General features: G+C 37.5%; 1 protein-coding gene across 4 annotated transcripts in view; it reads right to left on the minus strand.

Annotated features, from left to right (window-relative positions):
- Positions 1-246: 246 nt before the first annotated feature.
- CUX2 (cut like homeobox 2) overlaps positions 247-13,819 on the minus strand; it is a 2,130,834-nt gene continuing 2,117,261 nt past the window's right edge. For all 4 annotated transcript variants that reach the window (XM_044068629.1, XM_044068630.1, XM_044068628.1 and 1 more), the window contains 2 exons: positions 5,130-5,403; positions 247-2,733 (listed from right to left, as the gene is read on the minus strand). In XM_044068629.1, the coding sequence (XP_043924564.1) occupies positions 1,851-2,733; positions 5,130-5,403 (1,157 nt within the window). In that variant the 3' untranslated portion in view covers positions 247-1,850. The remainder of the gene's footprint in view (positions 2,734-5,129; positions 5,404-13,819) is intronic.

Consider the following 13,819-nt stretch of genomic DNA (forward strand, 5'->3'; position numbering starts at 1 on the left):
TGAAAAGTTTACTTTTGACAAAAAAAAGTATTTAGAACAATTTGTCTTCAAACAAACTGCATTCTGTGATTCCCATTCATAGAACAGCGCTATTATCCTTAGTAAGAAATTCGGTCTGTATGTGTTTTTTTGTGGACACTTTCACATCTGTGATTACTTGTCCCTCATCAGGAACATCACTGCAGCACGCAATGTGATAATCAGACAGCAACTGAAAGTTAACAGAGTCAAGCAAATCACATAGCATTACACATAATTTCATACACATTTATTTGTGTATTCAGTAGTCATTTATTGTACATTAAATATTTGGTACCTAGGAACTATTTTCTTTCCAGATGTCTTCACAGGGTGGCACCACTGTCCACTTAAAATACAACAAAAGTATAGAAAGGACAATTCATTGCATACACACGTTCAAGTAAAAGATGTAACTCATATAAGTAAAAAGGCTAAAGGAACAAGATCTTAACCCAAAGTTGCATTTCATTACAGTGTACAGAACTATTAATATAAATCTTGCTGATTGCCTAGAGTCAGTTGGAACAAAACTAAGTATATTGTCTTACCGGTTATTAGTGATGATGGTGTTTAATGGCTTTTAGTACAACAGGATTTATGGATGATGACTGTACTTAAGTGCTTAATCAATCCAGTTGCACTATAACAATGAGTGATTCCATGACTGAAAACAGCAGTCACTTTTAATTGAAATATGTAGGCCAGTGGCTCAATTACAGCCTCACATTTTTTACCTTAAAATGTTTCCTATTTTGTGAGTAACTAGTGATGGTGACTATTTTGTAACACTTGATTTACAAAACATTTGCAATGTTGCTCTGCTTGATGTTTACCTAACATGCATCTAAGGTACTCTTGCTGAAGAGTGCACCTGAGCTAAGAAAAATTGTGATTAAAGTACACAACACTGTCCTTGGTGCGTTGTGTGGTGGTGTTCAAGTATATTTATCAGTGAGGACGGATAAATGTCTTTCATGGGCTGGTGTCCAGCTGAAGAGTGATAACTAGAATGATGTTTAAGGACAGTGGCTAGTTCATTAACAAGCACTAGTCAGATGGATGTTTTTTTTTTTTTTCATTTTTAAAATTTTAATACGACACCCCCACTTTATCACAGCTCACTACCTAATGGGATCAAAGGGGCAAAATGTGTACCATGCTATATTTTGTTCAGAAAGGCTAGCGTGGACATTTCTACAACATATAATACAGCTGCACATGACATTCTCTGTTACAAAAAGAAAAACACATAACCACAGCTACGTAAATGTCCGATGGTGTCAGTGTTTCCCATTTAGAGTCTTTTGGACTATAACACAGTCTTTTTTAAACTGGTAACAGTAATACATCTTCTTAAAGACAAAAGTGAAAAACTGCTATTCAAAAGGTATTAAATTTGGTCAGTTTCAGAGTGCTTCTAGATGGCTTTAAATGAAAAGCTTTTAATCTCTTCCAGTGGCAAACTACAGGACCTCAGTGTACATTTAATGACACATCTGCTACATTTTTTTCAATTCTATAATATCTTTAATATCAAAACAGCTAGAGCTGTCAATAAATTTCAAAGTATCCTTTTATTAAAATATCTAAAAGATGTTTATAAATATTTTTTTTTAAAAGAGTTCCAGAGTTAGCAATAAAATCTGTGATCAACAGTTTCCCTCTATTTGCTGCTAAGATTCTGGAAGCTTTACACTTTTTTTGTTATTTTTAGCAGTGAGCATAAGCTGTTCAATTCATAAAAATTATTACTCTTATAGAGTCTGCATTCCTCCTGATTTTCTTTTTCATAAAAGTATCTAATTGTCTAAAACAGTGAGAGACGTCTATTAAAACTCCCACTCTAGCGATTCTTCTTTGTTGGCTGCCCTTTCAAGCCGATGAATTATGTTGTTCAAGTTGGCCATCTTCTCATTCCGCCTTTGAATATTTTTACTTAACCTTGTGCTCTGCTGCTGACATGCCATTTCAGTGAGTGGAACTGAATTCTGGACATCAGTAAGTGCAGTGCTGGCCACTGAAGGGGATGTAGGAGCAGATGTAGGCGGTACAGGGGAGGCCGATGTCAGAAGGCCAGGAGAAGAAGCGGCAGAAGGTGAATTTAGAGACACTTCCAAACTGCTGCGGGAAAGCTCTGAAGCTGATCTGAAACTAACTGGATCGTTGAGTGAGCTTTCCATTGCACCTTCTTCGAGCTTAGATTCATACCGCGATAAAGATTCTGGGAAAGCAGGTGACCTGGAATGCAGAGACATCAGTTGGTCTTTATTGTACAAAGAGTTGCTTTTTACAAGGCTTGTCACTGGCTTTGGAGGAGTTTTTTGTGAGACAGGTTTCTTGTTGAGCAGAGGTTCTGGTCCTTCCTCCTTTAGTCCACCAGAAAGCTTAACTTCTTCAGATGTCTGCTCTGTATCATCATCAGCACTGACAGAATCACATCGATCATAGTAATCATCTTCCTCACAGTCGTCTAGCTGCTCCTGTTTAATAGTTATCACAGGTTCTCCTTGTGCCGTAAGGGGATTGTAGCGCGGCTGCATACCAGGCTCTATTTCTGCCAAGTCTGGCTTGTTGTCCTCCATTTCTGAGTCAGGGCTGTCTGGATTGTCGAAGCCATGGGCCACAGTTGATGTGTAACCTCCGCAGCTGCTTGCTTCCTGGTCTGTGTCATCCTGAAGACCTTCTACGATTGTTTCCCTGCGTATTCGTGACCTGTGTTAACAATATAAAATTCTGGATTAATTTAGTTTTTCCTAGTGTATGAATACTATTGTATACAGTACCCAAAACAACAGTAACACACATCTGCTTCAAAAAGTCTAAAAAGTTTAATACTGACTTAAGGCACATTTTATGGGTATACCTGATTAAAATGGCAACAGTAATTAAATCAAAGAACTGTCTTCTCTAACGAATGTTTCTGGAACACTATCCAAACTGCTAAAGACACATTCAATGTCTTATATCACTGATTATCCTTTTCTATGCATTCAGTAGCATATACATCGCTTTTATTTTGGCAGCGACAATTCAGTATTGCAAAATGTATTCCTTTTTTACAGTAACGTCATTATAAATCTGTTTCCATATGAAAGGATAGAAACAAAAACACAACATACCCTGAATACACTGATTAATCAGATGAGCTGTATGGGGAAGTACTAATCAGATGAGTTTATGGGGGGATAGTTAAGACTAATTTCTATTGACTCTGGATTGTACCATAGAAACTACTTCAAAAGGTATACTACGTGTTGTAACAAGCCTTCATTACAAGTAAGGTGCTGTACATCACATTTGTAAGTGCAGCTGGAAACACCTTAATGCACTATTCATGAATCTGTATGATCATTCACTGGAATAAACTGCTATGTCTAGGCATAACACACCAGTGCACTTCACTCATAGCTGCGGGTTACAGGAACACTACACTTTCAATACCGATTTTGCTTTGTTTACTGCATTTGGATTTCTCTGGGAGCATCACCGTCTCTAAGAGGAAAACCATGTTCTCAAATGACTTACTATGGCACTTCACTAAATGTGCTTGAAAACACAGTGTTCTTTTAGTTTGCTAAAACCAGTCAGATGACCACACATTAATCCTAATTCTTCAGTTTATCACTCAATAAAAATATTAGTAGTCCTAGTTTTGGAACTTTCTTCCAACCAGTCTTCCTGCAGTGAGACGATTTATTTTTAATTCCAATCGTCATACTGTCTTATCACATACCAGGAAACTTAAGTTTTACTTGTCTTAAATACAGTTGTTTTCTAATTTGTAGTGTTGAATCTTTTGTCTTTACTTGCTCATTTGTATAGCTTTGCGTTTTTGTTCTGAGGCTCTGAAGTGCATGTATACAATGCAGTACAGGAATTGTGCCACTGCATATAAACAAAATTGTCTACTAAATATTCCACACCTTGAATGAGGGCAAATGCAGGAAGAAAAAAGCAGAATGAAGAAACTAAGCAGTTTTGCTTGATGAACGAGATTACAAGCGTCAGTTACTGAGGCACAGACAGTCAGACAAAAAGAGAAAAACACACATCTTAACATACGATGTCAGGGAAATCATTTACATTAATTAAAATTGCACTGCAACACTACAACTGCAGAACAAGCATTTCATTATGTTTGATGTTTTAACCTACCATTTGGTTGACAGACTAAATGCTTTTACAGTTAAAATGGAAGTATGTTATAGTGCTTAATTGTTTCCTTTTATTGCCTTATAAATATTTCGTTTGATAAATTTTTCATTTAAGTAAGGATAATTAAATAGCGTAGGGTAAATGCAAAGCAGTATTACAGCATTATCTTCCTATATCTTATATTTTAAACAAGTCATTATAGCAACAAATATTCTTACATTAAATCTGACAATCTATACATGCTAACGATGATTGCAGTGTACATACCTCCCTGTATTTACAAAAAAACATATTCCTACACAATCCATGTAACTGTTATTTTTAATCAACACTGTTTGTAAATGATGCAACTGATGCCAGGGATGTCAATGAATAATAAAACTGTTGCCCATCAATGAAACTAACACTAAATTATGAAACAATACAGATGATGCCCATGATGTCTGTATAATGCAGCTTTTCTCCCTGGGCTTCTGTTGATAAAGGACACTGCCCAGTCTGACTTTACCAGTAAACAAATGCCAATAAATAAATACATTAATTAAAATGAATTAATTATACATTATAGGTACTTCACCTAAAATGTCATTTATATCTGGGTCTGTGCTACATAACAACAGGATTTATACTTTTCTTTACTTCACAGGTGTTGAAAATTGTGAATAATTAAAGTAAGGCATTGTTTCCTCAACAAGTTCACTCCAGTGGCTCTACTCGACAGAGGCACTGGGAACTAAGGTCGGTGGCACGATGCCAGGGTAATCTTATGGACTAGGCTTGTAAAGGCTCCAGGTCCATTAGCCTAGTGCACACCTAAGTCTGCTGGAAGCCTCACAATCACAGGCTAACTGCAGAGGGTATATAGAATGCCCATGACAGTGTACACTACATATGAGTAACTGTTAAAGTAAAACCTCGGTCTCGTTTATCTACATCATTGTACAGCTCTGTACCTGTAGTTGTGGAACCAGTTGATAACTGTGTTTGTCTTGAGGTTCAGCTGAGAGGCTAGAAGCTCGATGGTTTGCTGAGATGGATATGGTTCCAGCTGATAGGCTTTCTTTAAGGCCTCCTTCTCCTCAGCGGCTAACACCACCCTTGGCTTTTTAATCTGGAGAATGCTCAAGTCCTGTGGAAGCAGGCTAGGACTGACACATTCAGACCTTGTGCTGGGGGAGTCACTGTCAGAACTGGCACTTATCAGGCCGTAGCGGCGCTTCAGGTAAGCTGAAATACAGGTTACAAAACAAACGCACACCTTATATTATTACATATACAAACACATTGGTACAATCTTTATATAAATAGCAAGTGCATGCAGGTTTACTTCTATTTAAAGCTTGTAATCCCCTGCACTATGAAATAACCGCAGACTCATTGGCTCACATTTTTTATTAGTTTGCTTTACCTTTTAACCTATGCCACCTCTCCGCTAGCCTCACATTCACATATCAAGCTCCCCACCTCTCACTGCACCACCACTACCAATGATCTTGAAGAATAAGGATTACTCACTAGACAAGCAATAAACAGCCATTTACCTGTAAATGGGTGCTACCCCTCCAGCCATCTGTATTTTTCTATTCAAGACAGACTGCTAACCTGACAGAGTTCTGAAGAGGTGAGGGAGGTTGGCATGACTACTGTCTTCCTCCATCCAGCCACAAGACACTTCTGTTCTCCCAGTTCTCTGTGGCAACAGAACATGACATCATAATATTGCATACCCAATGTCTCCATGTTCACTTTTTTTTTTAGATCATGCATCAGTACCAACTCTGGCAGTTCAGCACAAAGAATTATGACTATGAGCTGCTAATGACCTTTATCCTGTAGTCAGGGGTTTGATTCCCTCAACCTCTACATGTCTACTGTGTACCTCTGTGAAAGTCACTTAACCAGATAGTGCACCCAGGTCACCCCTGAATAGAATGTTTGTGCAGTAGTGGGTTTATTGTGTTAATAAACATATAAAACAATGCTGTTTACCACTTGGGATTACAACTCTTCCACAGTTTTTTCCTCATGGTGAAGTACTGTCATTCAGTCACTCATTTTTTGCTTAATCAGACTCGTAGTGGTGGATTCCATTTCTAAGATGGAAAAGTAACTACTGAACAATGAGACTGACCCTCCAAAACATTTATTGAAGACAGTTGAGCACAATTAGTACATCTCTTCAAGGCTCTCACTTTAAAAGAGTTCAAAGTAAAACTTTAAAAATCAGAAAAAATATTGCATCACTTGCAGGGGTAATCATGCAGCAGTATTAAATGTTTTATCAGTGGCATCATTTTACAATATTCCTGTCTTTTAAGCAGTCAAAGGGATTATTGTGCAAGGTTAATGCATCTCATGCTCTCTCTGTACCAGCCTTCTCATAATCATTCATTATTGGATTGTGTTTTGCTTCATTAGTAGTTCCTTCAATAATTTGGCATAATTTTTCCCTGGTGACAAGTATTGAATGTCACCTTTTTCAAAATTTGAGGCTATAGTTGTCAACTTGTGAGATCCTGGACAGTAATGCTATCCTATCACAAGTCAGTGAATACATCTGCATGTGGTGACAGCTCCTAAACATGTCCATTTAGTACTTTTTGTCTTTTTTCAAGGGTCAGTGAATAATAATAAGTATAAACACTGCTACATTAAAACTCTAAAACTTTAAGTCTTAAACACTTTTTATTAAGAAAGAAAAACTAACTAAAACAAAAAAGAAGACATTAAAACTCTAAGAAATTAGAGAAAGGCAGAGTACATCTAAAGAATGAGACTCTAAACGTCTGACAAGTCTATATGGTAAAGGAAAAAAGCTGAATGTAAGAGAGATAAAAGTAAAATGTGAATAAGAAAAATTAATTCAAAATCTACCACTAACCGACAGACAGAATCAAAGGCACCCAGTGCAAGTCTGCCAAAAAGGGTATGCAAAAATATATAACTTCAGCAGTTTCAAAGAAGAAATGTCACAAACCACCACCACTAATAAATATCCTGAAGAAAAGATTTGACTGTCACAGAAACTGTCACATTTACGTATTTATTTTTTCAGTTTAGAACTGAACAAACGGGAGAATTTGAGGACAATAGTATTTAATGGTTTCCTTAGAATTCCTATTGGTTTGAAATGGCTACAGGACACTGCCCATTATCTTCACCAGCCAATGGAGTGCAGTCCCAGGCACTGCTGCAGGATTACCATTGATATGCAGGAGTATTTCAGGAGTGTGTAGTGTGAATCATTCATACACAATACCAACTTAGGTCCTTATGTGAAGACTGCTTCCAGTACCTGGACTTTTTGTCTTCCTCAGAAAATGAAGATTTTATAAGAAAAACAATAGAGCTCTCATGGGTATGGATACCTGATGATCAAAAAACTGTCATCTTGTTCTCCCACCAAAAAAGATGTCTCTCTTGTGGGAAACTAGTAAAGGTAGACAGCTATTCTATGAGTAATGACCAAGAGCATTTCAGCCTGAATAAAGAGGGATTGTAGATGAATGACATCTAAAGGACCTGACTCAACTTGAGATTTTACCTACCCCATTCCATCCTGTACATGAATTGTTAAAGACATTTGGCAATTCATCTGGTACTTGATTTCCTGCATACAGCACAGATTTCTCCGGATGCTTCACTGGCAATAACTTTACAGAAACCTAAGAGGAGACAGAGCTAATCTTCTGTTTTTTTTCACCCTGTATCACACACACACACACACACATTTATGTGGGGGACTGCATATTGCTGATTCCCTGTTTGGTTGACATCTGTGCATATGACAAAATTTGGTCGACTACACAAGATGGTTGACAGGTGTAAGACTGCCCAATTTTTGATTTGGAAAATAGGCTTTTGCTCCAATATTGTATACTCTCACTGTTACCATATATAATTAACAGAGGTGTGTGTGTGTGTGTGTTAGTTAGGGGAGGCGGCCCCTTACAAAAAATGTTTTATTCTATCTTTTAAATTAATGCTTTGTGCATACTGAGACTGAAGCTTTGGTCTGTCGATGTAAGCTATATATATATATATATATATATATATATATATATATATATATATATATATATATATATATACACACACATACACACACACACACACACACACACACACACACACACACACACACACACACACACACACACACACACACACATCTCTTCCCACCTGTCATGACTATCAGCTACTGATGATGACATACAGTTCAGTATTAAATCTGAGAACAATAGAAAGGCTGTACGTGGTTATCACCTGATTTTCACCTCATTTACATACTAAATAGTTCTTAACACAGGTTGACATTAGTAGTCTGTATTTGAGGATGAAGGTCATCTGCTTTAGGCACTCCATTAACAATTGATTAAAAATGTCTATAAGTTTTAATTTTCATTTAAAACAAGTTGATAAAAAAGTACTTATAACAGTTGTTTTGACAGAAATTGTGAGAAGGTGTAATTATTACAGTGAGGAAGATAATGACTTAATGGCTTGATGCGTCAGAAGAGTTGATGTTCCACGTGGCAGCTTAAGTAACTGTGGTTAGTTAAGTTCAAGACACATCTGAGATGGCGAAGTCGTGAGTATCCCAGGAGCATTCCTTACAGCTTATCTTCATGGAGTTGAAAATGATGATTTTGTGAAAAGATGGAAAGGTGAAGAAGATGATGATATTCATACAGACTCCTCAGAGGTGACCTCTGTCTGGCATACAAGACGATCACAGACCCCACCTTATGGGACTGCTGCTAATCCGCAAGTCAAGCTCCACTCGAGTAACTTGCACGCATGGCCTCAACCTGGTCTGTGACATCAACAGGACTTGTTGGCGGGACAGATGTTTGTCCTAGAGCCTCCCCCATCTATGGAATAGACTCCCTGTCCACTTCAAGCAGAGTACTTCTTTACCCCTTTTTAAGTGCAACCTGGATAACGGGATGGGAAACAGAAAATATACCCCTGCTGGACAGGGGCATTGGTTGCTGACTTGTCTAAACATGGGCTAAACTCTTGGCTAGGCTTATAAGGGCCTCAGGGCCAATAACCTAGTAACCTCCTATGATCCTATGATACTGAATCCGTTTCTAAAATAAAACAAAATGATTCTGGTATTCTATGAAATGTGACATTGAGATGCTAAGGACACCGTATTGGAATTTGATGTGGAAATGTGTTGGCTGAATAGAAAATGACTGAGATGGAGGATAAGGCTTGGAAAAATGATCTGGGAGTTTTTGGAGTACCAGAACTGGTAGAAGGAATGAAATGTGTTAAATACATGAAAGCTAAGATGGTAGCCATTTTTTCAGCTGACAGTATTCATAGTGTTAAAGTTTATAAACTTTCCTCATTGGTTTCAGCTATGGTACTGGGATACCAAACATTTATTGTTCATTTAGTATATTGAATACATTTAGAAAAATCTAGGTAAAGTCTGTTTGAATGATGGCAGAAAAATACATTATATTTGATCTTGATTTTTCTGAGCAAATGATAAAGTGATGAGCATAACTTTTTTTATTTTTATTTATGTTATACAACACTGCCCCTTAAAGAAAGTGGGATTTAAACTTTTATATTCTGTTACATTTCATTTCATTTATTAAGAGGAGAGTCTGTTTGTGGCTCTGACAGAGGCAAGGGAAAGTCCTTGTAGTTTCAAACTTAAAGAAAGATTGAGAACATGGAGCCCAATACAGCAGATGAGTGAGCAGTAAAAGGAGTATGTGTGCAGTCAGTTCGGTTAAGAGTTTAGGGAAAATTCCCCAAGATATATGTGGGGCCATACACTGGCAAGAGTTTATGTTGGTTGATGACTGCTAATACGTATAATTACAAAGGACATTTTAGTGTCATAAATACTTTAATTAAAAGATTTTATTTGAATACCCGTGATTACAGGTGTGCTTTTTTAATGGATGGTATAATGACTATGGTCTTTACTTCCTAACCACAAAGTACAAGGTTTGGTCCTAACCTCTGGCCAATGCCCGTGTAGAGTTTGCATGCTTTCTCTGTGTCTCTGTGGGGGTTCCTTCCACCACCCAAAACATGCTTGATGTTTCCACATCAAACTCATCCTAAACTGAACAGAATCTTTTTAAATACCTTTATTAAATTATCACTTAGGACACAAGCAAATATACATAAACCATATTAACGCATTTTCCCATTAACATACATTATACTTCACATATGCTTTCTTTTTTTATAACTACCATCAGTTCAACATTCCATAAGTTGCTCAATTCTTGCCTTCTTTTAAACCTCACCCTCCTCCTGAACATTATTCTACATGTATTGTTCCCACAATTTCCATTTATTTCTATGTAATTTGCTCCTTCCCTTTTTAAACATCCTTCTTCCAGTTCATTTATCTTTTATAATTATAATTAAAATACATTTGGTTTAGAATTTGATTTCCATTTTCCAGTAATTGCTTTTTTGTCAGCCAACAGAATTAAACTTAACTTAAACTTAACAAGACCTTAATATGTCTAGGCAATTTGAATCCTGTGTCTGACCCCAAAATAATCGTTTCTTACTTAGAGCCATTTGACTCCCAATATTTTGTATTCTGCAGTGAAGTTTTAAAGTCGTCCAAATTGTTATACTCCCAAAGCATATGTCCCCATCTTACCCCTTTCTTCCCTGTCATACCTCCAACATTTTCAGTCTACCTGAGGAAATTCTTTGAAGTCTACTTGGAGTATAAAATACCTATACAACCTGTGTTGCACATTTGGGAGCCATACATATATTCTCCCATTGTTACCCTATAAATTCATTTTCCAGTCTCTTTTTTCAATATTTTCTAACCTTCTGTAACTGATTCTCACAGTTATTGTGCAATATGTTATATGCCCTACTAATTATGCCTTCTTTAACAGTAGCTTCTGTTCTAGATTCAACTAAAAACTCTTATCAGAGCAGGTCTTTTACTTAGGATTCACCTACCCCTTTCTTTTTGCCTGTATTCTGATATCAATCCCTGGTAAAAACTGAATAGAATCTTGGGCAACAGCACAGACTCTGGTAACCTTTTGAAAGGTGTAGACACTCTTTGGTGAGTCCCATAATGTTGAGACTTAAATGGCCAAAAATCCATTGTTGCACACAATAAGTCCGATATGGCCTTTCTCTAAATATTCCTTTTTGCCCAAAGTATGGCAATCTTGGAGTATAAGCTTAGGGGCTGTGGGAGGCATACCACACTAAAAAAGAAGTTTAAAGGAGTAGATTGATGTTTGATATTTGCTCTTCTCTTGTATTTTTGGTCTTCTTTTTTGTTGGGACTCTGCATTTGAAGTCTTGATATTTCAGTAGTGAGCACAGACTCTAGGTGGTGCCTAGTGGGGGAAAGGTTTTGTAGATTAATCACTTTAGGCATCAAATGTGTTGCACAGAATCCTCTACATTAAAAAAACATGCATTACAGTGTGTTCACCATTTTGGAGCTAACCTATTGACAATGCAAAATTTGGCTCTTGGTTATTTGGTTATGCTGATTAATGTTGCCATAAATGGACATAGGGATATTTGCTGGTGATAAGTGGTTTGATGACCCAGTCTACTTTAACCTATGCCAGGGACCCATGTTAATGGTACGTGGGGATCTATGTACTAGTGAAAATGTTGGCTCACAGTATAAACCTCTGTTGGCCACAATCAGCTGCATGTAGTGGTCAAAGAAGGCTAGGCCCAAGACCTGGATGCTGTTTGGAGTTAAAGCACAGGAGTTCAAGGAAATACTCAGGCCTCTAACATCTCAAGAAGAAGATAAAATAGGTGAAGTTGAAGAAGAAAGAGCAAACAAATGATTGTCTCAAAACAGCACTTGTGAATACTAATGAACAGATATGTGGCACAGCCAAGTATGGAAATAAGAGACATAAGGAAAGCTGGTGGTACAATGCAGAAGTCCAGGAACTTGCCAAAAGGAAAAAGGAGTGCATAAAAAAGTGAGAGTTAGTAATGATGGATAAGGCTAAGAAGAAATACTGGCTGGCTAACAAAGAAGCTGAGAGAGCAGTTGAAATAGCTAAGAACACATCAGAAGTTCTAAAATCAGCTTCTGGAAAGTGACTCAGCAGATGACAAAACAGAAATAGAATGGCAGTTATCAAACACCATTCAAAAGGGATGCCAGGAATGCCCTGCTCATCAGTCCACAGGACATCAAAGGCAGATGGAAGGTGTGCTTCCAGGAACTTCTGAATGAAGCAAACGTCACAGAAGCTGTACTGTCCTAGGCACAGCCTACAGTGAAAGAGGAAGATGAGTCCTCTCTAGAAGAAGTAATAACAATCGTAAGGAAAATGAAGTCAGGGAAAGCAGCAGGCTCAGATGAGGTCACTGCAGATAATGATCAAGATGTTGAGTGAGTTAGGGAAGAGATGGCTCCTAAAGATACTCATAACAGTATGGAGAGAAAGACAGATCCCAGCTGACTGGAGAATAAGCATTCAAGTACTAGTGTACAAGAACAAAGGGGATATTCACAATTGTGGGCAACATAGAGGTATCAAACTCCTGCCACATTGCAAGAAAGTTCTGAAGAGGGCAACTGATAAATGAATATGCCCAGTATTAGGAAGTAAGATGGGAGATGAGCATTTCTGATTCAGATCAGGCCACTGCACAACTCACCTGATGTTTGCAGTGGTAACTGTGAAAAAACTAGAGATGAGGAAAAAGTCAAACTGGGCATTCCTAGATTTGAAGAAAGAAATGATAAGGTCCCAAGAGTACTGATTTGGGCAGTCCTGTGATGGTTCAAAGTCTGGAAATATCAGTAGAATTAGTGCAGGGCTTATACAAGGACCCATTGACAAAAGTATGAACAGTATATTACAGGCTGGTGTGAATGGAACAAAGAACAATTTTTTCGCAGACTCCAAGTAAAGGTAATTAGTCTCCTTGGTGATCTCAGATGCAGGACCATTTTAAAGACTATTTTAAGTGTTGGGTAGGAACTATATTGGTAGGCCAGTTAAGAAGGCTGAAAGGTATATTTTAGGAAAGGAGAACATTGCCAGCTCTAATGACACAGAAGGATAATGCCCTGACAGTGGCCTGGATGACATAAGTTTGAATAGTGGCTTGGGCACCTGATGGAGCTGGCAGGGGAGATTAGGACTGAGTGGCCACCACCAGCTTACCCATTCTGGGAAGACAGAGGTGGCAGTGGCTTGTCACCTAGTGGGAGTACTACTATAAGCATGCATGGCCCATATGCATTAGCACATAACAAAGATATTGTACTGTGCATATGTATGGTCCATGTACATTAGCATATATGAGAGATACTGTATGGGGACACATGCATTAGCAAATAACAGAGATATTGTATTGTGATTATGGTCCATATGCATTAGCATATTGTATGGTGACACACATTAGTACATAACAGAGATATTGTACTGTGAGCATACATGGCCTATATATATATATATATATATATATATATATATATATATATATATATATATATATATATATATATATATATATATTAGCACACAACAGAGATATTGCATGGAGACATGCATTAGCACATAACAGGGATATTGTACGGGGACACCTGCATTAGCACATAACAGAGACATTGTACTGGAACATGCATAAGTAT

Source organism: Protopterus annectens, chromosome 4.part0 (genome assembly GCF_019279795.1).
Source record: "Protopterus annectens isolate FY-2018-M chromosome 4.part0, PAN1.0, whole genome shotgun sequence".
In the NCBI taxonomy this organism is placed as follows: Eukaryota; Metazoa; Chordata; order Ceratodontiformes; family Protopteridae; genus Protopterus; species Protopterus annectens.